Source organism: Asterias rubens, chromosome 6 (genome assembly GCF_902459465.1).
Source record: "Asterias rubens chromosome 6, eAstRub1.3, whole genome shotgun sequence".
NCBI classification, from domain to species: Eukaryota; Metazoa; Echinodermata; class Asteroidea; order Forcipulatida; family Asteriidae; genus Asterias; species Asterias rubens.
In genome coordinates, this window is record NC_047067.1 from 14,938,624 (window position 1) to 14,965,005 (window position 26,382).

The following is a 26,382-nucleotide window of genomic DNA, read 5'->3' on the forward strand; positions in this document are numbered from 1 at the left end:
CCTCACTTATGAGGGCACCCTTGGTTTCATTACCAGAAATATATATAAATGTATGAACTATGTTACGTTCAAAAAATGTGAAGGGTTGAACAAAAATAAAACTAAATTTTGCTCATCCCTTAAAAAAAAACCAGAACATTAAAAGCCAATAGCCCGGTTCAAACTTCCTGCGAATGCGAAGCCAATTTTGACGTCACAGGGCTGTTTTCGTGAGCAAATTTAAGCTGAATCAAATTATTCTTTGCGAAATATTTGTTGCAAATTATTTGTTGTGTGAATTATGCGTTGAGAATCTGTAAAGTCAAAATTCGCATCGCATCTATAGGAAGTATAAACCGGGCTTATGTGTCTAAGGGTTTTTCTTGTGTGTTTTATTCAGTTTGTGAGCGGTTCTGCACCCAGTAAAAGTTATGCAAATATTATCAATTCTTTATAGTGTGCCTTATCTACTATATTGATGTAATAAACAGGGCACCTGGTTAGGAGTCTATCCTTTACCAGCAGTGACCAGAATACAATAGCACCAATTTGATCATACATTTTGTCTTATTACTAAAGTCACAGTGTAAACATATGAATCAACACTACATTTCTACCTGCATATCCTTGCCCTAAATGCACAAAGATTAGATTAATCTTCGCTGTGTATCAATCTTTACTTCTGGAGTGTGATGTAACAATATTAAACTATGGGGATAATATTGACAACTCATCTTAAAGACACTGGACACCTTTTGTAATATTGACAAAGACCAGTCTTCTCACTTGGTGTATCTCAACATATGCAAAAAATAACATACCTGTAAAAATTTTAACTTAATTGGTCGTCCAAGTTGCAAGAAAATAATGAAAGAAAAAACACCCTTTTTGCACAAGTTGTGTGCTAGTTTCAGATGCCTTGAATTCGAGACCTCAGCCGAGGTCTCAAATTCAATTCAAATATTCTAATGATTTTCTCAAAAACCTTGTTACTTCAGAGGGAGCCGTTTCTCACAATGTTTTAAACTATCAACAGCTCTCCATTGCTCGTTTCCAAGTAAGTTTTTACGCTAACAATTATTTTGAGTAATTACCAATAGTGTCCAGTCTCGTTAAGATGAACCTTCGTGCTTCTTGAAATCCATCCCTGGTCACTTGTAACATACATTTGTAAATGTTCACCGAGTACCAGGGCAAAATTTCATATTCAGAAGAAAATATTGATTAACATATTCTGCTAAACGAAACTAAGGAGGATATCCGCAAAATGTTGTACATTTAAAATGGCATTTTAGCTGGTACCTTATTCTGGTATGCATAACTTTGTTGTGCTTAGCACCTTTGTTATGCTTTTTAAGCAGCTCTGTACAATTTGGCCCAGGACAGGTCCACTGCAAAGACTGCTAGTGTTACAGAATACGATTACCATCTGATATCAAATCGTGGTTTTTATAAAGACCAAGAGCTGAGTTGGCTCGGTTTCCAGATCTGAATCAGCGAAAACCTTTTTATTAATCAGCCTGGAATTAGTGAAGGGCTTTTAGAAAGAATCTGGGTGCCTGATCATGACTAATGAATCTAAAACACTTGCCTGTATTGGTTTTATCAAAGCGTGAGTCATGCATACATGAAGCTTATGTTAAACATTGGATTACTTTTTAAAGGTGCCGTGCCCAGGTTCGAGGGATGACCCTCCTTTTGTAACAGTTGAAATTAATCAATCAAGTTTTGTGAAAACAGATTGCTCATCATTTCCAGTCATGAATTTTGTTGATATTCAAGATGCTTCAACCCAAGTCCAAAAAATATCTTTAACCCTTTCATGCACTACTTGATTTAGTGATAAATTGATCATATTTTGTACTTGTTTCTTTTAAAAATGGCGACTCCCGAAAACAGGTCATATAAGCACCCTCAAGAATTCTGTTTCCAATTCTGAAAACTGTCTGCTCATGGAGTCATAACTTTTCATTTTACAACTATTTGTCTGAATGGTTTAAACTGATCGCTAGTGACACTCAGCGTATGAAAGAGTTAAGCAACCACTGTTGCAGTGTTGTAATTTTATGCAAGTCTCATTTGTAATAGATTCACATCCCTATATTCTGACATCTGTGATTTTCACTCTTCAATATTTGAAATAGTCTTTCTTCTTCTTCTTCTTCTTCTTCCTTTTTAGTGCAGCATTCATGATTGAAGATAGATACATGTAGTTGAACTGCCAGATACACTAGGGCGTGTACTGGGGTCATTTATGTGCCTTTATAACACATGGGACCAACAGTTTTATGTCCCATCCTAAGGCCAAAGCAATGCTTGAGAGTCTTGCTGTTAGGATATGAGTGTCACGACCAGGACTCCAACCCAAACTCATGCTGAACAGATACACGTAGCTCGAGTTGATGCTCTAAGCGGCTCGGCCATGACACTTCTTTCTGTGTTCGTTTCTTCATTTCGAGGGTTGGGTTGAGTGGGGTATACATAGGGGAAATGGTCTAGGGTGGGTTTTACAAAGAGATTAGTCTTATCTCAAATAAGGACGATTTACTTGTCCTAACCAAACTCTTTGTGAAATTCGACCCCGTGGGGTTACAAATTAACAATTTTTATAAAACTTACAGAGAAGTTATTGCGAGCACCAGCTTGCCTGGCCTTCATAGCGAGCTGTCCTTCCATGATCTCTACCTCGTCCATGATTTGTCTTCTCAAACCTCGCACTGAATCTAGCTCCATCGCTCCTCCATCCTCCTCGTTGTCATGAGAACGACGGGAATGTACTCGCTCTGACAGACTCTCCAACTCAAAGAGGTCATTCTTGTACTTGAACAGCGCCCTCTGGATCAGCTTCATATCATGAAAGTTGTCCTGTGACCCAATCAGAAAACAGCAATTTTGAATAACCTTTATTGAAAAGTTTTTCAAATTAGTGTTTTAGTTTCAAATTATTTATAAAAAACAATTGAAGGTCTTCTCAAGGTTTTTTTTTTTTTTTCTTTTTCTTTCTATTGAAAATTATCAAGGCTTTGTGCTTTTTCAAAATCTCAAAAATATTTATTTTTCTTTTTGCAAATTGTGCAATTGTTTGATTCACCTTAAAAAAAGTCATTGATAACATTCATTTTATAAGCAGACAATTTACAATTAATTTCCAGTTGTCAAAGACTAGCCTTCACAGTTGGTGTATCTCAACATATGCATAAAATAACAAACCTGTGAAAATTTGAGCTCAATCGGTCATCGAAGTTGCAAGATAATAATGAAAGAAGAAAACACCCTTGTCACACGAAGTTGTATGCGTTTAGATGGTTGATTTCGAGACCTCAAGTTCTCGAAATCAAATTCGTGGAAAATTACTTCTTTCTCAAAAACTATGGCACTTCAGAGGGAGCTGTTTCTCACAATGTTTTATACCACCAACCTCTCCCCATTACTTGTCACCAAGAAAGGTTTTATGCAAATAATTATTTTGAGTAATAACCAATAGTGTTCACTGCCTTTAAAACATAGATTCTTTTTAAGTTTGGGCCTATAGTTTCCACATTTTAAATTTGGAATTCTGGCCGCATCATACACACTTAAATGCAGTTTCATATATATATATATATTTATTGACCAAACCAACAGTGGACGAGCCGCCAATTACAGTTGGATAAAAAATAATTGGAAATATTCATAAATAGCTAATATAAAAACAATCTAATATGTACAAAGTTAACAATTAAATAGAATCATCTTAGGAAAGAAAAATAAAGCATACTTTGAAGATTAAATAAAATAAAATAAGGAACAGAAACAGACCACCATGAACGACTGTGAAAATATATTGAAAGCAAAAGCCTACATAGGACATACATTGTAGGAAACATAGAAAAGGGCTCCTGTACTGTTCATGGCTACAGAAACAAAATATCTGAGATTGTTGAGGAACTCCCTACACGCCAAACAATGTAGTACTTACAGCAAAGGACGATCCTTGCAAGAAAAAACGATAATCAACAAGTATTGCCCCAAAACCACCCACAGCAGTTTAATCAAGTGACTCCCAATAAATTTGTAAATTCAACGAGTGAAGCGGATGAACAGAGGATTTGAGTAGTGAAATTAAAAGCAAATATATGATCATCCATTGCCGGAACATGAAAATAATAACTTTAACAAAAGCTTCAAGACATTCAAAGAAATTTAATAGCTACAGTCAAATAAGCAGGAGATCCATGATAAGATTTGAGGATTCATTTAGGATTTGTAGCATATTTATTCTTGGTATATTGCAGTTGATTGCTGTAGTTTTTACGTGAAATTTTCCCAATGATCTTCGACGTTCCTCTGCACATTTATATAATGAGACAATGATTATGGAGGTATGTCCGATCCCATGTGGAGCATGAACAGTTTACTAGGGCAGTTCTCAGTTCACCTAAACATTAATAATAATATAAATGGCTTCTTATAGTGCACTCCTATTCCTCACTCAGTGACACTCAAGGCGCTTCAACATTCAGTATTTACCTGTAAGGTATTTTGGAGCTAGGTTTTTTAAGTATGAGAGACATATTCCTTTACATACACACTGTAATGGTTTGCAAAGTGCTATGATGAAACCTTCTGCCAATCAAACCTCAGGAACACAAGGCAAACCCCCCTTCTTTTTTTTTAAGTGCACTGGGTTCTTTTACATGTATGTGCATTACACAACAAAGGGGACTAATGGCTTTATGTCCTATCCCAAAGACACAGCAATTTTGGTTAAGTGTCTTGTTTGTAAGGACACAAGTGTCTGGATCAGGACCCGTACCCATGCTTTGCTGAACAGTCAGTAAATAAGAGAAGAGCTGACAGAATAATTCAACGTTTCCTACATACCTCTGATTTCACTCTACTGATACTCTCCATTTCCGATGGCTTTCTGCTTTTTTCATCTGATGGACTCCCATCCAGATCTACTTCCACACTTGTTCTATAACGCTTTGGCACAATTTCAGCATCTGGAGTTTTGCATAGATGTTCCGTTTCAATGTTATTGGAGATTGTCATTTGGGTAACGTCAATGACAAACGGCGTCGGTGACAAGTAAAGGCACATGGAAGATTCGACAAGTTTGGTTTCTTCAGGAGAACCGGGTTCCGCGGAGGAAGAAGAAGAAGCAGTTGGAATGATTTGGGAAGCAGCTATATCACTATTATCATTATCAATATCGGGTATATTCAGACAATCTCCTGAGTGATTAGGGAACATTGTGTCAACTTCAAATGAAGAACTTATATTATTATTATTTACTCGTTGGTTAAAAGAATCGGAGGGTATATTCGGTAGGCATGACTCTTCTGTGAATTCAGTTACTGGCACTATGGTTTCCTCAACTTGAGGTTGATGAGGTTCATTGTTAGATGTCTTGAATTGCGAACGCGGTGGAGATGCTTCTTCAAGAAGCTTTCCTTCATGTCGCAGAAGGCTCTCAACGTGCTCTAGATATTTCATCTCTTCTTCTAGGTCTCCCAAATCCCCGATGCTGTCAGCATTAGCCAGCATGCTCTCGCCTGTTTCACTATCACTCTTGAAGTCTGCACAATCCAGTTTTGGAGACTCAAAGTCTCCATGAGTAGATGAGGGAATAGATGAAGCTGTATCTGGGATTGTTACACTTTCAGGGACCGCATGGTCATCCGTAGAATGTGTTGAAGTCAGCTTTGGCAAAAGATCCGATACACTAGAATGTCTGGAGTTCACAGGCGTGTTTTCCTCATCCAAACAAGGGAGGGTGGGCACCCGTAGAATCTGACTAGACTTCCGCTTAGCGAGTTTGGGAGACAGTTTGATGGTGTCGTCTAAAACTTCTACAATTTCAGCTGGAGGGTGTCTGACTTCCTGGACTGATTCCACTTGAGACGGCAACTCCCGATCTTGATCTTGCTTATTGTGAGTTGACTTTGAAGCTTGTTTTGTGCGACCAATAATTGCTTCTACAGATTCCATTAAACTTGGGATATCATCCGCAGGAAAGTTGTCTAAGTCAACGGTCTTCATTTTGGACAAAAGTGGGCGTCTTCGGCCTGGTTTTCCTGAGTCTTTGGCTTCCATGAAGGTCTTTGCCTCCGAGGCCTGTTTGATGTTCTCCTGAAGTGTTGTCAAAATCTCCACAACTGTCTTAGGACCTGGGGGTATCTCCTGTTTGTCCGCAGCTGTTGGGTACGTCTCTGAACGCTGACGTGGTATAGGAACCGTCCTAGGCATGACGATATCGCATTCTACATCGAACGGGGAATCATCCATGCTGGAAACACTGAGACCACTCATAGTACTCCCAATGTGATCATAGCTACTCCTCGACTCACGGAATGATTTTCGAGAGCGGGCAATCCGCTCATTGCTTGATAAAGGCGACGAATTGGAAATTTTCTCATCCTCTGCTGTCACGATATTTCTCCCCGATACGGCATCCGAACCTTCCTCTAACCAGTCGTCCCGATCAAAACTTTCCAGAAGGCCAAATCCATCAAAGCTTGTCTGGATAAGTTTGTTACCCATTTCAGGCATAGTCTCATCACAGCTGTCCCTCCCTGTTGATCCGTGTCCGTTACAATCCTCAAAACACGGTGAAGTGGAGATGATTGTGGACTCCATGACTTCATCGGCAAATCCACTGCTGTCTGATTGCGCACTGTCAGTTCGTACAAGAGGACCTGGAAACAGAACAAATACATTATGAATTTGTTAAAAACACAAACAGTCAAGGGATTTTCACCACGTTGTTAATTTGATGGATTTGTAAAAAGTCTTCAAGATGCACAAGACCCCAAGAAGCAACCTCGTTCTAGCGGTGTCAATATCCCCGTGCAATTTTTTTTATCTCTACCAAAATGCTTTGCCCGATCATAACCCCTGGAAGGGTGACTTTGAAACATCCAAATATATTGGATATTTCAATTAGTCCTCGGTTGATCCATTCTGTGTTACAAAACTACGCAGAACGCGCTGTCGAAAGAGGCATTAAGTCATAGAGCAACTGGTCCCCTCTCATTCTTGTGATACACTTTATGCAGTTTAGGGTGACCATATCAAAACTTGATTCATTTGAAGTGTATTGCATCAAAACACATGCATTTTGTGCGAACTAAGTGCACGACAAGCGCCCTATAAGTGCTTGAAAGTTTTAAACAAGCGTGCGCGTAGAGCAGCTAATCAGCGTTGATTTTCATCACTTCCCTTCCATGGGTTAGTGACTAGAGGTACAGTACGGCGCGTTGCCATGGAAGTGATGCTGCCCAAGAAGGTCTTTGCACAACACTCAAACACTAACTCAAGCTGACTGAAACAGCTCCCTTAGTACAGCCAAAAGTCTAATAAGAAATCAACTGGATTTGTATCGGCCACTTCAAATAACAAACACGGCTTGTCTTGTGGTCTACAACAACACACTGGAGTGGAACACGTAGCATTTCAATTCAGACGGAACCATCCCGTAGAGCATACACAGGAGATCTTAATACACTGAACAAAGTGGATTGAGTGGTTTGCTATGTTTCAATCTTGTTGTCAGAAAGATAGCCGCATAAAATTGCTTTATGTTACTGGCCTTCAGAAAACCAGAACAGGGTTTACAAATACGGAAAGGAATTATCTGATCAACATTAACTCTGGAAGAAAGAAGAGTCCAAAGTCAGCAGTTAATTTGATTAGAAAGTAGAACTACGAGGGGAGGTTTCCAATTTATCAGACAAGATCTTCGGTAATTTTCTAACAAATGTTTGTGTATTACTTTCAGACTAGGTCCGCTCTTTTAAGTGTGTTATATTTCAGTTTTATCAGTTGGGTTAGTTAAGTAATCACAAAGCTAGGATTAGTCAAACACGATTCCAAGAGGTTTGAAAAAGGTTAAGTCAACATTGAAGGAATTGCATCTAACATGTCTAATGCTTTAAAGTAATCAACACACAAGACATGTACACTGTACATGAGACTCGACTGAATTTTCTGTCGATTTTATATTTGTAATTAATATTCATATAGCTTTTGACTGTAACTGAAACATGAGTTCCTAGCGCAAACTTTGTTTTTTGAGGCAATCATTAATGACATGTCTCTTCCGCAGTTCAAACTAAAGTTCTTTAGTTTGGTAAAACGTGTGCAGTGCATGTCTACGCTAACACACTCCCCTCATTAAGTGAAATGAAAACCTCATTGACTTTAATGTTCCAACCCCAACGTTTAATGTTTTAAAGGGTTTTGGTACCTTCTGTAGTCTAAGTTTTTTGGCCATGACATGAGTCCCTACTCACTGTGAATGAAGGTGTATGCGATATAATTTACCTGTAGAAGTTTCAGCTTTATTGGTCGTCAAGTTTTTACGAAAAAGGTGAAAATCACATGTTTTCAGGAGAGTCGCGTAAATCTGTTGTAAATGCTACAATAATTTTTGTCTCACTGAGACAAAAATTGTTTTAGTGAAATTGTTTTAACTCATTTCTCGAAAGCTACAGCACTTCAGCAAGTAATATTTTAAAGCTTTCTACCATCATTATCTTTAAACTGCGTCAGTTTAATATTTATCTGTGGACATTTTTGTTTTGTGCTGTATTAAAAGTACCCAAACCCTTTAAAGTTCGGTGGTTTTCTTTTTGTTTGTGCAATTAGCTGTATCTGTATTAGCTTCTACGGCTGTTGCTGAGGGTGTTGCTGACGGTGTTGTCAAGGGCCTCCTTTACCCTCAGCACATGCAGTGATCTGGCCATAGCTGTAGCATGACCACCAACTGGCCTAAATGCCCAGATATGGATGGGAGCATCAGGGTATACTGTTATGCAGATGTTAAAGTTATGAATCACTGGGATTGGTGCTAAATACTACGGTACAATCACATAATTTTTTTATCAACAAATTTACCGATATCCAATTTAGAAAAAAAAAGAAAAAAAAAAGGGGGGAAAAACGCTCCAAAAGGCAAAATGAAGTGTTAAACAAAACATCTTTAAAAAAAAAAATAGCTGCAGATAGCATTGTGTGTTTAAACATGTTTTGTTTGACCTTGTCAGTTTTCAAGTTCACACGCAATACTTCAGTTACACAAAAGAAACAATAGACACTGATAGGGAGGAAGGAGGTATTGGTATTGTATCTAGTTACGGTAACGATTCGTGTAGTGCATGGGAAATTGAAACAATAGCACTTGGTGGCTTTTCAAATAAGTTACATCTTAAAGGCAAGAATATGATACAAGTTCCCACAACCTTGACAACAGAATTAGAATGTTTCCATATGTTATTGGTGAGCTTATATGGTGTGGCAGACAAAGCCAAAACAACAATTTAAACCATTTATCAAAATGCTAAGACATGAAGCAGTTAAGCTTTGTTGAGTTTTAACTCGAGAGAGAAATTTATCTTTCAGAATACGAAGCTTTTCAGTTGTTAAGTGGTTTAGCGGTACAAACCTTTCACAGTGAGGAGGATGGATACTGATCGAAACGTCGAGCATACTGATCAAAACGTCGAGTTAATCCAACGGTTCTTTTCAGAACCACCCCAACTCATTTAGAGATTGTTATTACATGGTGTTACCGCAAACTTTTCTATATCTTACTTCCACCATGCAAAGTTTCAAATCCTACTTAACAATTTAAACGCAAAAGCTGTAGAGTAATAGCACTTAGTTGATGAGCTCAATCCAAAGCATTGATTATCATTGGATAAACTTTGACAAAGCATAATTGGCACACATCCTTCAATGAAAGAGAAAACAAAAAGATACCTGAATTTTAAAAAGTGGGTTGGACATTTTAATTTTAGCTCAGAAGGCCATTAGATAAAACCTGTCATCTTCTGGAAACATACTTGTGTACTAATTAACAAAGTGCTCATATCCATCCTCCTCACTGTGAAAGGTTTGTACCGCTAAACCACTTAACAACTGAAAAGCTTCGTATTCTGAAAGATAAATTTCTCTCTCGAGTTAAAACTCAACAAAGCTTAACTGCTTCATGTCTTAGCATTTTGATAAATGGTTTAAATGACTAGCAGTTTCAACAACGGGAAATATTGAGAGAGACCTAATTCTGAGACGTTTAACAAACATACTTTGAGTCTTCACCAAACACAGAGATACACGGACATGATTTAAAGGAACATTACAGAATTTGTCAGAAAAAAAATTGTCTAAAATCAAAGAATTACATAAAAACTTACATGATGATGATAGTAGCTAACATTGCTTGAAATGTTTCTGTCTGAAATGTCATATTTGATGAGAAATAAACATAACTAAACTCCCGTTTAGAGTTTTTCACTATTTTCTCGTGACCCAGATTGCCTATCGATCTCAAACTTGTACAGGTTTGTCAGTACATGTATATGCATATGGTGGATTACAGAGTGCTTACACAACAAGTAAATGTTTTGCAAGCAAACACCAATTCTGCAATGTTCCTTTGACCACTGCTCATCTTTCTTCCACTGTAATGACTCTTGGGAACGTCGTTAATGAACCAGGTAATGGAAAGACAGACAAACCAAATAAATTAGCCCAACTCAAGGTGGAGAAACGCTCTCCTATAATGTCAGAAAGGCATGCAGTACAGCAGAAGTAATGCTTGTTTCTCCATAGTGAGATACATGTAAATTGAGCGTGCTGATATTTATATTTAGGGTATTTCTTAATAATGGCGTGTTGTGGCTGAGCAGTAAAGTTCACTGGACTCAATACATTGAATAATAATAATAATAACTTTCGATTTATATAGCGCCTAATAACTAACACTTAATTCTCTAAGCGCTTAAACAAATTCTTATATAGCGCATTTCACAATAACCGTACCCATGCGCTTTACATTAGTGCCCTGGTCAATAACATCCCTTTTTTTAATAATGTTTCTCAGCTCCCTTGGGAGTATACAACCTGGGCAACAGTTTATATCGCTCCAAAGGTTTTTTCATTCACAATATCAACCTTAACCCTCGCAGGTACCCATTTATTCCCCTGGGTGAAGAGAAGCAATTATAGTAAAGTATCTTGCTCAAAGACACAAGTGTCACGACCGGGATTCGAACCCACACTCCGGTGAATTCGCACCAATACTTGAATTCGATGCTCTTAACCACTCGGCCATGACACTCTACAAATAGAATAACAACTAATAAGCACTTTGATAAGCCCCCAGGGGTATGAAAGAGCGCTATTTAAGAACCCATTATTATTATCATTAATCAAATCCATGAACATTTTCACAAACTCAAACCAGTGATGTAATTATGTGAGTATTTGTGTCATAATCCTCCGTGGCGAGATGATAATGTCCCAAAAGATCTAAGTGGGAACTTGACACTTTACATGGTCAGCAGAAGAAAACATTTGGAGTAACACCTTGTAATTATGACACTCCATAATGACAAGGTGTTACTGAGATAGTCAGAGCTTGATAGTGACTTTAGTTAGTTGTAACACTGATGTTCTTTTCTTAAAGGCAGTGGACACTATTGGATATTACTCAAAATAATAATTAGCATAAAACCTTACTTGGTAACGAGTAATGGATAGAGGTTGATAGTATATATAAAATTGTGAGAAACGGCTCCCTCTGAAGTGACGTATAAGTGAGAAAGAAGTAATTTACCACAAATTTGATTTTGAGACCTCAGATTTAGAATTTGAGGTCTAGAAATGAAGCATCTGAAAGCACACAACTTTGTTTGACAAAGGTGTTTTTTATTTTATAGTTATCTTGCAACTTCAACGACCAATTGAGCTCAAATTTTCACAGGTTTGTTATTTTATGCATATGTTGAAAAACATGTACACCAAATGAAAAGACTGGTCTTTGACAATTACCAATAGTGTCCAGTGCAGAGCAAATTTGTCTGCTATAGACAGCACACAAATTTGATGACCATTTGAGCATAGAGTTGCTTATGCACAATAAGAAGCTAAGTATAAACAAATTATGCTTACCAGCCAAAATACCATGTCATGCTTTAAAGTTATTCTAAGCACTGAATTTCATAAAGCATGTAAGCACAAAAACCTGCTAAGCTCAACAAAACATTTGGTTTAATAGCAAAAAGAGATTACCAAACAACATTCTGATTTTTGGGGTTGAACAAAGAATTGACTAGAGTGGGATTCGAACCAACGACCTCCGGATTAACGTGCCGGCGCTCTACCAACTGAGCTATCTAGCCCTATATTGGCGGTGTCCCTGTTTTGTCAATATCTTTGTTCGGGGGTGGCAGTCAGAAGCCATACAACCGTTAACTGCCGTGTAGCCAGGGATCACACCCAAATTACGATACAACCTGGGAAGCGGCAGCTAGGGGATCACCTTAAGGGGATGCGACTTTTTGTTTCAGATATCAATATAAACCACAAGGGAAACTGACGGGGTAAATTTGTAAATGATTTTTGGGGTTGAACAAAGAATTGACTAGAGTGGGATTCGAACCAACGACCTCCGGATTAACGTGCCGGCGCTCTACCAACTGAGCTATCTAGCCCTATATTGGCGGTGTCCCTATTTTGTCAATATCTTTGTTCGGGGGTGCCAGTCAGAAGCCATACAACAGTTAACTGCCGTGTAGCCAGGGATCACACCCAAATTACGATACAACCTGGGAAGCGGCAGCTAGGGGATCACAACATTATTCTATAAGGTTTACGTTGCTGCAACTGGTGCCCCGCTCATTATTATTTTTTTTTTATGAAGTTTTCTAGCTTTATGAAATTGGCCCCAGGTGATATCAAGTATTCATTAAGATTCCTCCACAAAGACAAAAATAAGAAGTGGACCGGCACAGGTAACCTCTTCATTCTCCATTCAACCAGATAACACTCACATCAACTAGACCAAGCAATCTCATGGAAGCAACGACTTCACTTTCCTGATGTATCCCTCCCTCAAGTACAGACTGCAAGGAAAACCTTCACCCAGCCTCATGATAAGATATCGACTCCCAGATGGGTCAGAAGATACAGCTCAAGAATCCTACTGCCGAGTCTCGACCAAAGCAGCTACAGAACTCAGTTTCTTTTTAAAAGCTGTACTTGAGTTTTTGTTCATTCAAAGGCATCATCAGCTCCCACCATCATCTCTACATTACAGTCTTCCCTGGAGGATGCATCTTACACCGCATCCCTAAGACGATTTGGATTCTGATAGGTCAGAAGATATAGCTCAAAAATCCTTTGCGGAGTCTCGACTAAAGCAGCTACAGAAATCAGTTTCTTTTTAAAAGCTGTACTTGAGTGTGTTTGTTCAACTGTATCATCAGCTCCTACCAGCCCCTCTACGTTACAGTCTTCCCTGGAGGATGCATCTTACATCGCATCCCTAAGACGATTCGGATACTGATGGGTCAGAAGATACGGCTCAAGAACCCTGCTGCCGAGGCTCGACCAAAGCAGAGCAGAAATCAGGTTCTCTCTGAGAGCTGTACTTGAGTGTGTTTGTTCAAGGTATATGATCTGCTCCTACCAGCCCCTCTACGTTACAGTCTTCCCTGGAGGATGCATGTCACTCTGCATCCCTAAGACGATTGGGATGCTGATACAATAAGCGGAAACCCTCGGTGGTTGTGTTTGTCTGCAAATACTCTCAATGATATGTACACTTCATAATACAAAAAAAACTCACTTTATAGTGAACAAAACAAGCTGATCTCAGCAGACAAAAAATTAAATTGAGAAATTTAGTAAATTTAATAAATTTGTATAATTAAAGTCTAGGCTGGGCTCTTATATGTAGATAGCCAGCAGTCTTGAACATCACTCAGGGTTGCAGGCCATTTTGGATAGGGGATTTTATTTTTAGCAGTCAAACAGTTCAAACATAGTCAATGGCACATCAAATATTATTTTTACGTCTAATGTGTTTCCCCCTTTATCTCTACATTTGAAGAGAACTTTATTATTTGAACTGGGCATAAGGGTTAACTGTTGGAACTCAATATGATGGAGCTACAAAGATTCTGTCAAAATCAGCCTTCAGGACGCTAACTCAAGATAGCATAAGTCATGTTCCATCAATTTGGAAAATATAATTACATTTCACGCAGACAGACATACAGACAGACAGAATTAACAATTCACAAGCCAGCTGAATCAAAAACGGAGTATTTGGTCTAAAAATAGCATCTCTATGATTAATTCAAAATTCATAGCCCCTCAAAATTGTTCAAGTCAAGCTATCAAATTGTTAAAGCTGTATTGTCTGCTTGAAAGCACTTCTATGCAATTTGGCCAGCTGTAGAAAAGATTGCTTGACAAAACTTTGCAGGATAACATGTAACCATTCTACACACATGTATTACATGGCATTTGGGCTGATAACCTTATTATGGAAAGCATAATGTTGCTCACCTTGGCTACTTTTTGTGCTTTATAGGAGCTCTTTGAAATCGGCCTAGACTTTCTTAGAGCATGTAAGTTCACAAATATTCACTAATCATAGAAAACAAATAGCTTTTAGCCTTCAAGAAAGATTGTAGTAATGTTCAAATGCCAGGCCATTAGGTTCTGCATTTTGCATTTATTGTACCATAGGTCCTTTTGGTAGGTGAGTAGTTCGCAACAGGCTACAGCTAAATCTATTTTCAGTAAGACCATGCATTGTTTAATGCATAAATCAATGTGTTGTAATTTAGTTGACATTGATTACACCATAATCACACGGAGAACACCTGCTTAGCCTTGCTAATATAAATCTTACAGCCTGCTTTGCCAAATGTCAACGAAACAGCCCCCCCCCCACCAAAAAAAAAAAAAAAAAAAAACCCAAAACACCATAATCTCCAGATATCCATCATCATTTTATCTCCAACACAGACTATTATGGTCTATCGTTACTGAGTATACTTTTCGGTTATTTGCTTCTTGAGTTTTTTTTTATTTGGCAAAGATGGAATGAAAACAAGTTAATTGAGCTTTTCATGGGGTATCCATAAAGTAATAACAAGGGAGTCTGACGTCAATAAGCAAAATATATTGAAACGGTAATGGGAGTGCCATTTCATGAAGCTGTTCTGTGGGAAATATTGCTCGATAATTAATGTGCTAAGCATAAATGTACAGGGGACCATCCAGGGGAATGTAAAGCACACAGTAATCTAGCTGGTTGACAAATTTTGTTCAGCAGGACTTTACCATACTTATTACTTTAAATCTCTGGAAGAGGCAAGAAAAATTGTTGGCATTTCAAAGAGTATGCTTTGGTTTTATCTTTCAGATCAGCCCCCAAAATATTAAATGGAATGTACTAATTTGGTCTTTGGAACCATTCAATCCTATTTAATAATATTACCAATAAATTTAATGTCTTAGCATCTTTCCCTAGAAATGAGACAACAATGGGAAGTTACTTACATTGCATTTTGTTCCATTTTTGTAAAAGATAGCTACGCTCTCCTGTCAAGCAGACAGAGTAAAGAATTGATTTTAAAATAATAACATAAGTTTCAATCAGAAAGCTCTCTGCTTACTAAGTCCATACCAGTTCCATCCCCAGAGAAATGATTCCCTCTGAAATAAGTTGAATATACAGCATTATTGCTCCCACAGGTTCACTGTTGCTTATCTTATATTTCAATCGCTGCAACTGAAACAGCGTATTATGATTTGTGAACTGCACAAAATCCATTGGAAAAACATGTCATGTTTGTGTTTGCCTTTATTTTAAAAGCTTTGTTTTTCTTTCTCCTTTTTAAAATGTGAATTTTATAATCTGTCCATATGGCTGTCAGGGTTTTCCCCATCCACAAGCTAGCGTTATGAGATAATTCACTTGAATTCTATGTTGATACACACACATCTTGGCAGATATGAAAATAATTGTTGTAATCTTTTTATTACTTAGTTCACAAAATATTATCAAGATAAAACCAATTCCCAAGCTCCAGAATTCACATTAATTGATCATTCAAAACCAAGTAGAAAACATACAAAATACCTCAATTCAGCATCCTTTGGCAAACCTTCACAAATTTGGGTCCAGAATGCACCCCAGTTTTGAAAAGTCCTAGGGAGAACTCTGGCTTTATGGATTTTTTTTCTAATAGAGACTAGAAACTACCCCACTCTTCAGTACAACAACGAGGTACTTTTTCTGAAATACAAATCATGTTACAACATAAAGTGTTTAATTGTTTCAATATGAGGATATATGGAAGTGTCATGGCCGCGCGGATAAGAGCAACAAATTCAAACTCTGGTGTTTCTGGTCAACAGAGTATGGGTTTGAATTCCAAGCCATGACACTTGTGTCCTTAAGCAAGACACTTAACCATTGCTTTGTCTTCTGATGGGACATAAAGCCATTGGTACCATGTGTTGTGTAATGCACGTAAAGGACCCAGTGCACTTATCGAAAAGAGAAGGGGTTCGCCCCGGTGTTCCTGGCTGTGGCTGCTGTATGGGCCGTAGCACCTTGTAAACCCTTATAAGCTGCAACACAATGTACATACATGTAATAAGGTCTCAGAATGCATAACTTCAATCTTTAATCTTTCTGTAAAAAATGTAAACATACTAAGCACCTTGAGTACCTTGTTGGTAGATATGTGTGCTATGTAAGACTTTGATATTATCATTATATTATCATTATTTATTTAAAAAAACTACCTGAAATAAAAACACCATAAATTGTTAAATCGGTTCAATATGAGGCTATATCTAAAAAAAACTACATGAAAAATGCGTCAGTTGTTAAATTCAATTCAAGAATACATTTATTTCCATACTCTCATAAAAGAATAACAACAGTTACATGTATTACGGAGTAAAGCAAAACATGATTTGATGCAAGAAAAAGTGCAGCAAAGCTGTCACAGCAGCCAACGTGATTGCCTTCCATTTAATACGAGCCTTTATTGCAGCATCGTGCGCTTAATTCATAGTCACCGGATATGAACAGTTCTTTGGTTACACTGCCTGAATAAATTGCAAACACTAATTGATGTTGATACTAATGGCATCACCTGTAATAAAAAAAAGGGTCAATCTTCCAGACTTGGTAATGAATTAATGGTATAACACGAATCAGGAATCTGATGCTTGTAGATTATTTATGGGCGGAATGAATTACAAATGGCAGGGTAGTTTCGGAGGAGCTGGCAATATACGTTCTTGCTAAAGCAAGACTTAGCAGGGAAACAGTGTTTTGTCTGTGTTTTGTTTCCTAGTTTTTTGTGTGTTGTTCTGTTTTTCTCTCCTTTCTCGCTTTGTTCTTGTTTTATTCACTGTTCAGCGCTTTGATCTTTGTTAAAGGCGCTATATAAATACCTATATTATTACTATTATTATTATTATTACTATTATTATTATTATTATTATTATTATTATTACTATTATTATTATAATACTATATGTACTATAGGTAATCACTGTTAGCATGAAACTTACTTGGTAACAAGCAATGGAGAGCTGTTGATAGTATAAAACATTGTGAGAAACGGCTCCCTCTGAAGTAACATAGTTTTCAAGAAAGATGTAATTTTACACTAAAATTTTGAATTTGATTTTGAGGTCTCGAAATCAAGCATCTGAAAGCACACAACTTCGTGTCTTCCATTATTATCTCGAAACTTCAACGACCAATGGAGTTCAAATTTTCACAGGTTTGTTATTTTTTCATATGTTGAGATACACCAAGTGAGAAGACTGGTCTTTGACAATTACCAATAGTGTCCAATGTCTTTAATCTTCTTGTACTTGCTCCTTTGTAATGTTGTTTTGTTTGTCTTGGTCAAATTAATAATTTATACATTAACTGCATTATTGGCCGGTAACCTGTTTCAGCTAAGCGAAATATTGTATCCACAAAACAGATTTGTGTATTTTAGATGTACAGCCTCAAGAGAATAATACCAAAGATGTTGATATTGCGTTTTCCTATTTTCATGGACCCGGATATAAACTAAGATTGTATGGTTTGTAAAAGGAAGCATAAGTCATATTGCTGACTCAAGATTCTGTTGGTCATGCTATTTTGATTTCATTATTTCCAACTTCCATCAGAGAAGGAAACGTGAGAAGAAATAAATACAAGGAAAGGGAACATGAGAAATGACAGTCCAACAAAATATTGGTAGAATAAACAGGCTGCATGTTTTACAGAGTTTTTGTGGACCCTATCCACAAGCGGGGAACTTGGGGCTGGCCCGAGGTGCACTGACGTCACCACGAGAAGGGTCACGTGATGATGCATTTTTTTCCCAGGTGGAACAAGGGTAAATATCTGCAGATGTTCGTCCTGGAAACAAAATAGGTGACTTTTCAGGAAGAAACGTGGGGTAATTATCTGCCCTTGTTCGTCATGGAAAAAATAAAATACGCCGCCCGGACGAGCAAACCGGGGTCGACCCGGGGAAACTAATCGAACGCACCCAATACATGTCACAATGTTCTATATAAAGCACAAGTGTCAAAACAAAAGAACCTTATCATGTATGAAAAAACAGTATCTCTCCAGAGAAATGCACTATAAACGACATTCTTTTTCCCCACTCTGGGAATACATGTCCCAATGTTCAATCTAAACCCAAGAATCAATACAAAAGAACCTTATCATATGCACTATTTTTCAATTATTTTTCCCCATTCTGGAAAACATGTCACAATATTCAATCTAAACACAAGAATCAATACAAAAGAACCTTATCTAAGAAAAACCCCAAGTAGAAATCGAAAGCTTAACAATCAATCCTGGGTTCTACAGATTATCATAACAATAGTCTTGGTTGAGTAAAACTTCCAGCCTAACTAAATTAAGCCAACCTAATAAAATGAAAAATATGCTTGAAACGCCCCAGAAAAATGCACGTTAAAGAAACATTCTTAAATCATTCCCCCATCCTTGGAAAACATGTCACAATGTTCAAACTAAACCCAAGAATCAAAACAAAAGAATAAAAAAACACAAGTAGAAATCAAAAGCTTAACAATGCAAACTGTGTTCTTCAGATTATCATAACAATCTTTTTGCTTGAGTAACATCTCCAGCCTAACTAAATTAAGCACACCTAATAAAACATGCTAGCAATTCAATAAGCAGCCAGTGTTTTTTCAATCGATATCATCCCACCGTTAGTGATGAACAAATCTTCTCACCATGTGACCTTGAGAGGACACCGCCCAGGGAGAAGAGCATCCCAGGAGGACGTGGATTGTAGGGAAGACAATTAGGAGGAAGAAAGCTCGCAGCATCCTACTTGTAGTAATAACGCCCTCCCAATCAACATTATGGAATCAGATGACGTCATCTCAAATAGTTTTCTATCACCAATTTGGTGATAGAGATTCTCAGAAATTTCATCTAATCATGCCTGTATGCTTCGTTTTTGAAAGGGCAAGGGCACCCAGGCATTTTTTCCTTGGTAAAGGGCACACTATGAGGTGATTGCAAACTTCTACAGGCCTGCAAATTTCAGATCATAAAACATGACTTGACGCGTAAGTGCTGAATTTACCAAGAATTGCTAAGAAAGTCATATTTCCAGGAAATAACCAGAAGCAAATAATCTACTGCCTTTAAACATTATGCTCAAGGTTGCACAGCATATCAAAGTAAAACAGGCCATAAAATGCCGAGGCTCAAAAAGCCCTTTAAATTCTAAATGGAAGAGTATATTTTAATAACTTATTTTTTAACTTTTCACCAAGAGTATAATTTGTATTTCTTTCTTTCTTTCTTGGTGTTTTCTTGTCACAAATGTCATTGTAACTAGTCTTTGCAATAGTTGATTAGCAGGTGCATCTAATGTATGTATTACTGTAGTTCTTTTTATTGTACAAAGTAGTTTTTGTGATGAAAACAAAACACCACTTTTTTCTTCTTTTTTGTTTGTTTTTTGTTTTGCTTAACCTTATTTAAAAAAGTGGAGGGATTAATTACACACAACCATAATGATCAGAAAGAAGACATTTTGGCCTTTATGTTGGCGAAAGTAATGACAACCTGATGTATAAAACTTCAACGTGACTGACACAATAGTATTATGTTCACGAGTCAATGACTATTCTATGACAGAGAAAATGCTATCAGGGAATTAGTATTCATCTACTAGATGGCTTCCTGGCAATTTGCCAGATAATAATATGCGCAAGGCTAATATAAGTGCATATCATTTACAATAGAAAAATTGCTTCGAAGAAGAAATAATATTATTAATAATAAAGACATTTGTAAAGAGCCTAAAGTCTCTAAGCGCATGAAGAGAACAATCAAAATATATACAATGAGTGAATTGTGAAAAAAGTGATCGAGGAAACGAATCCACACCTTTTGTCCTAAGACAAATCGCAAACATTTACAATAACTCAATCTTCTGTAAATGATTGGAGAAAAATGTTCAGTGGCCGATTGTCTTTCTTGAGATTTGAATACTCATTCCTAGGAGTTTCTGGCAGGGTTTTAAACAACCATATGGAAAGAGAGTTGCATGAATTGTTATTTGATGTACAAGATATCATAATCGTGTGTCCTATATGACGTTTTCCAACACAGTTTGTGACCGGCAATAGTCGATGTGACCTATGACGTCACACGAAAACCATAACATGATTCGCGCGCATACCGCCGGGCAAAACCTTTGTGTTTTGGCAGCCAGCTGGAAAGTGTATGCAATCTTACTATGACTGCGCAACTCAGTGCCCGGCGAAACATGCCGTATATAGTGTTTTGTCAACAGAGGGCGGTTTGAATGTAAACATAGGTCACATCGTCTATACTTTATACAAATCCCATATGAGTGGTATATGTAGTCTGATTAAGAGGTACATCTCCTTATAAAATCTTGGAAAGTCTCAAGCTCACATTGTACACTGCCACTATTTGCATCTTGCAAGCAGGGAGATTTTGTACTTCAAAAGAATCCGGGGAGATATTTAAAATTACATTCAACACACAAGGACAATGTGTCCAATATCAGGGAAATTGTCAAACTTGTTCACCAGACTACCAAACATGCAATGAATGTTTTTTGTTTTTTTTTTTTCAAGTAACTTTCTGCAGAATTAGGGAGAGTTGGTAGCTCTATATCCAGGCCATCAATAGATCAAGGAATGAGTGCAAAGGAACTTAACACAAGACCATTTATAGTGAAGCTTTAATCAATCTTTTACATGGTTTCTGGTATTGTTTGCTTCCAATAAACAGTTTCCGTATTGAAACGTTTTAAGGGGCACCAAGGCAATTACCGGGCATAGAGGTGATTGCCTTTGTTACCTCAAAGAAGCAATAGGCCTGCTGCCCCAAAATTTCATGTGACTGGTATCCTGCTAATTTTTGACGAGGTGAAAGTTGTTAAGCAATATTTTCTGACAATTTGGTTTGTCACTTTACTGTAGTAATAATAATATCAAAGTCTTATATAGCGCACATATCTACCAACAAGGTACTCATGGCGCACGTACATGTATACAGAAAGAGAGGTTATTGAAAGTTTTGAGTTCTGAGACCAAATTATGTAGCACCTAGGGGTTCACATGGTGCTACGGCGCATTTAGCTGCCAAATTCAGGAACACAGAGGCGAACAACTTCTCTTTTCAATAAGTGCACTGGGTTCTTTTACATGTGCTATACAACACATGGGACCAACATATTTTATGCAATGGTTAGGTGTCTTGCTTAAGAGTCCCTGCCTTTAAGAATGTACCAAATTAGGGGGGGGGGGGTGTGATTCATGGGTTCGCAGATCTTCTTCTAAAAAATTAGAGTGATACAACATCATACCAAATGAATAAATCCAAAATTTTAGTTTGCTGACGCTTTCGGTTTTGGAGTTACCAGTTTTTAAAGTTTGGGCCAAAAGACCCCCGAGAAACGAATAGTACATTCCCTGTAAACACAAAAATGTGCGCCAAGCTCGTCCCAACAAAAGTTAAACATTTTTTGAAACCTCCAGTTGGGCTTATAACAAAAGTATAAAAAAAAGTTGTACTTTTGTTGGGATGACCTTGGCGCACATTTTTGTGTTTACAGGGAATATACTATTCGTTTCACGAAGGCTTTTAGGCCGAAACTTTGATAAGTGATAACTCCCAAACCGAAAGCGTCAGCACACTAAAATTTTGGATTTATTCGTTTGGTATGATAATGTATCACTCTAATTTTTTAGAAGAAGATCTGAGAACCCATGAATCACCACTTGGTACATTCTTACAGGCAGGGACTCTTAAGGACACAAGTGTCATGGCTCGGGATTTGACCCCACACTCTGCTGATCAGAAACACCACAGTCTGAATTATAGGCAATACCTTTCAAGGAAGCAACTGACTCTATGCCAAGAAATGGTATTCTGACAACAGAAATCTTTGTAGGGTTGCATGTACTGAACAAAAAGCAAATGCTGCATTCTTCCGTGTCTAGAGAACACATATCTCAAACTAATAAATCCCTGACTAAGAATAGAGCAAGCTAGTCAAAACTTTGAGACCAATTAAGAACCCACTCTGTGGTAGTGAAGTTAAAAACGATCCACTTGAAGCTAAGAAGTACATGCAGTCCCTGGCCATTTTCTACCTTTCGCCCAGGTACATAGTACAATGTAGTTAAAAGGCAGGACAAAAAAAACCTACACCAAGTTCTGAAAATGTACACCGCGGTAGTAGAATAAAGCAAGAGAAGTTCTAAACAGAAACAAAATTTACCTGGCATTAAAAAAAACACACATCGTATAACCGCAAACCAAATATATTAATAAACCCCTGTCGTTAACTTGATGGGCTTCCCTCAGAGGTTACTATGGGGAAGCAATCTCAGTCCAAATTAAATCCATTGTAAAGTAATTACACGAGACAAGGATACGTCTTGTACAGATCTTACAAATCCTGAAGTACTTTGGACATCACACCAAAATGTAATAAAAAAGAGTGCACCCAAAACAAGCTGTAGTATACCATTTACCCTTAAAGGCACTGGACAGCTTTTAATGGTAAGTTGTTGAAGACCAGTATTCTCCCTTAAAACTGTTTGTCCCAACAGATGCATAAAATAATAAGTCTGTGAAAATTAAGACTCAATTGGTCATAGAAGTTGCAAGAGAACAATGAAAGAAAAAACACTCTTGATGCACAAATTTGTGAGCTCTCAGATAAAAGGCTTCAGGCCTGAAGTCTTTTTGAGTGAGAAATTACCTCTTTCTCAAAATCTATGTTACTTCTGAGGGAGCCGTTTGTCACATTGTATTACACTTTCAACAGCTCCCCATGCATTGCTCGTTACCAAGTAAGTTTGTGTGCTAAAAATGATTTTGAGTAATTACCAATAGTGTCCAGTGCCTTTAAGATAGTCATCGTCTTGACATCTCATATTATTCCTTACAAGCAAGTCTCAATATCCAAGTTTAGAAAAACAGTAAAACTGTTTGAGACTATCGATGGTGATATTTTTTTTCCTCTCAAAAGAGGCCAGCGCGCAACTCCATCACATTTTAATTTGGGAGGTGGGAGGTAGGGAGGGGAAGGGGGAAACTAAATTTTCACTTGCTGTTAAGTTTTGCTACTTAAGTAAATGAGAATCAGTAAATGTGAAGAAGAAAAAAAATGCCCACCTTGTCTTTCGCACAAGACCCAATCAACATATCCCTAACAAATTTTCATAACAACATAGAAACACACAAAAACATTACATAACAAATTTTAACAAAAACAGCTTATCTTTGAAAGTTTCAGTTGAAGATTTAACACAGTTGGGGGGGGGGGTTAGCAGGCACAGGAGATAGACAATACATTCAAGAATCTCTTTATGTTTAACTGGCAACCATTGCATTGTGTAATCATGTAATCATGCTATCCTTTAACACAGTATCCCAAAACATGCTGAATAAAAGCATTCGACCACTTCTCTAAAATAAAGATGTTTACTTTGTATACATGTACACCTGCCCTCAAATTGTAAGAACTACGTACACACACACAAATGTTGTCAGTATTTGGTTATGTCATTCACGTGAGAATTATTTCAAGGGGAAAGAAACAAACGCCACTGTTATACCTCAATAACAAATTGTGAAGTTTTATTGGTCGAGAACCAACCACGTGATGTGATACAAAAACGCATGTACCATGGCTAAGGATGCGCGCTATGCATAACGCACAGCGCAGAGGGTAACATCAGTTTTGTTTACCGCCCGATTTCCAGCGCTTTGTGCGAAACAACCGTGGGTTCGAGGGAACAGTGAAGAATTGTTTCTTATTTGAACAACTGTTCATCTGCTTTATTAAACAACTGCATACTCCATCGTAATAATGTTTGAAGATGACAACAGAACTTTGAGAATAGGAATAATAATGTTACCAAGGTATAACAAAACATTTGCCCCCTCGGTTGTACAAAACACCATGGATCCTGTCACAGCGTGCAACAATAGTATAATGGTAAATTCGTTAGTATCATCTGAACTACACTGTACACAATCAGAATCTACAATACACTTCCAATTCATGGTTTTGGCGACAGACTTGCATTATTTATGAATGCAACATTTGAACATGTCACTGTCAAATCAGTTTCTCTAAGATGATGCAGGAAACAGTCGGGGGGAAAAAATATACCTTTTTTTCTCTCTCTCTATTGTTGGCATGACGACGAAAGAGCACAGTTCTCAACATTCTGTGACTGCAAGTTAGTATTACATTTTTTTTAGACAATGTATCACTATGCAAATCATACCAAATATTCACAAAGTTTTTGAGCACTGTTGACAAATAAGCGACATCTACATTTTGGATAACAATCTCATTGAATAAGAGGCCCAATTTAATTGAGTATGCTTAAGCACAAAAAGTAGCTAAGCACATCAAAATTATGCTTACTAGAACAAGGTTACTGGCCTAAATACCATGTCTCATGCACAATTTGTGAATGATGTCCTGCTCATTTCTGCTAAGCAAAACATTAATGACCATTTTTGTTTGCTTAGGCAGCTCTATGAATTTTGGCTCGACCTTCCCTGTTCCACATACATGAAGAGGAATCACAATTAAATATTTCAGCATTGTTGAAGGGATGCCTACGATAACATGTGATGAATAAGATAAGAAAGAAATCAACCTCACTGACATTTAATAATAGCGACATTCCCCAGTGAAAACAAGGAAAGAAAAACAGCATTGTAGAGCGTATAAAAGACTCTTGAAGGCAAAGTATACCTTTGGTTTATTGGAATCGCTCAAGTGTTTTGAGATATTATTGCCGAACATCTTAAAGAGGAGTACACCTTTGGTGTTTGAAAATGTTCAGATTGTTATGAGATAAAGCCCAAAATCCGCAGCAAATAAGTCCATGCAGGAAGAATCATTCATAATAGGAACACAATCTGTGAAGTTTCAATGACAGTAATGCTTCTCAGATTCAAATTTTGGGGGCATACAAACTTATATCTTTTTACATAACCACATTACATCAAAGTGAAGTGTTTTTCAAAATGCTTTATAACTGTATACTGTTGAAAGTAGCTGTACATGCAGGCTTCTAATCCAAGGTTTTCATTGCCATTAATTATAAGAGTGACTACCAAACATAGACCTTTCCTTCAAGAGATGGGTTCTTTTAGTAAGTTTTAAAACTAAAACTTTCAGAATTATCAACCCATCATAAAGAATGTTCAAACGACACATTGCATTGATATCAAGCCTGATGTCTTTTCTTTAAACACCTTTAAACTATTTCCAAGAACTGCCTTATTTGGCAAGGGCCATCACATACGTACTACATAACTAAGAAGACAACAAAGATTGTGGAAATACCTTTTTCTGTGACCTTGTCTGCGCTTTTGTTGACTGGACTTCCCTCCTCTTGGTTCTCAGTACTGGAAATCTAAAAATAAGAAAGGATAAAGTGGTCACAGTCTAATTTTTGTTTAAAGGACAACGCTTAATTTAGAACCGAGAGGTCCCCTGAATTCCGAAAAATATACTTTGCGGTAGTAGAAAATAACGCAAGACAAGAACATAATCTACCTGGCAAGTAGATACACATTATGGTGCAACCCCCAATTCAAATGTTTGTTTTTGTTTGTTTGCAAGTGTAGTTTGGATGGGGAAATATTACACAAGCAATGCTAAAAATTGTATTCCAGAAAAAATATTATATCAAGAAACAAGTTCTTGTGTCCCTAGAAAACTTTTCAATGTGATTTTTCTAAATGACACAACAACAGTTTTCCAGAAATAAGATTTTGTTTAGCAGTCAGAAGATTCTCCATCATTGAAAGTATACAATGTAAAACAAGATTATAGCAAAAACTTAAATCTTATCTTTTGAGATAAGAAACTAAAGAACTGAAGAAAACCTAATAGGGATTCAAACCCGGTCTTCCCATGTGCATGGCTATAATAACATCCGAACACAACTTCTGATGGAGACGTCACATGGTAGTCACTTGTTCTACATTGTACCACTGGACGCTGTTACAATATGCCGTTT

General features: G+C 37.3%; 1 protein-coding gene across 2 annotated transcripts in view; it reads right to left on the bottom strand.

Annotated features, from left to right (window-relative positions):
- LOC117291215 overlaps positions 1–26,382 on the bottom strand; it is a 100,369-nt gene that overhangs the window by 17,976 nt on the left and 56,011 nt on the right. For both annotated transcript variants that reach the window (XM_033772816.1, XM_033772815.1), the window contains exons 8-10: positions 25,704–25,773; positions 4,843–6,659; positions 2,599–2,844 (exon numbers count right to left, since the gene is read on the bottom strand). In XM_033772816.1, the coding sequence (XP_033628707.1) occupies positions 2,599–2,844; positions 4,843–6,659; positions 25,704–25,773 (2,133 nt within the window). The remainder of the gene's footprint in view (positions 1–2,598; positions 2,845–4,842; positions 6,660–25,703; positions 25,774–26,382) is intronic.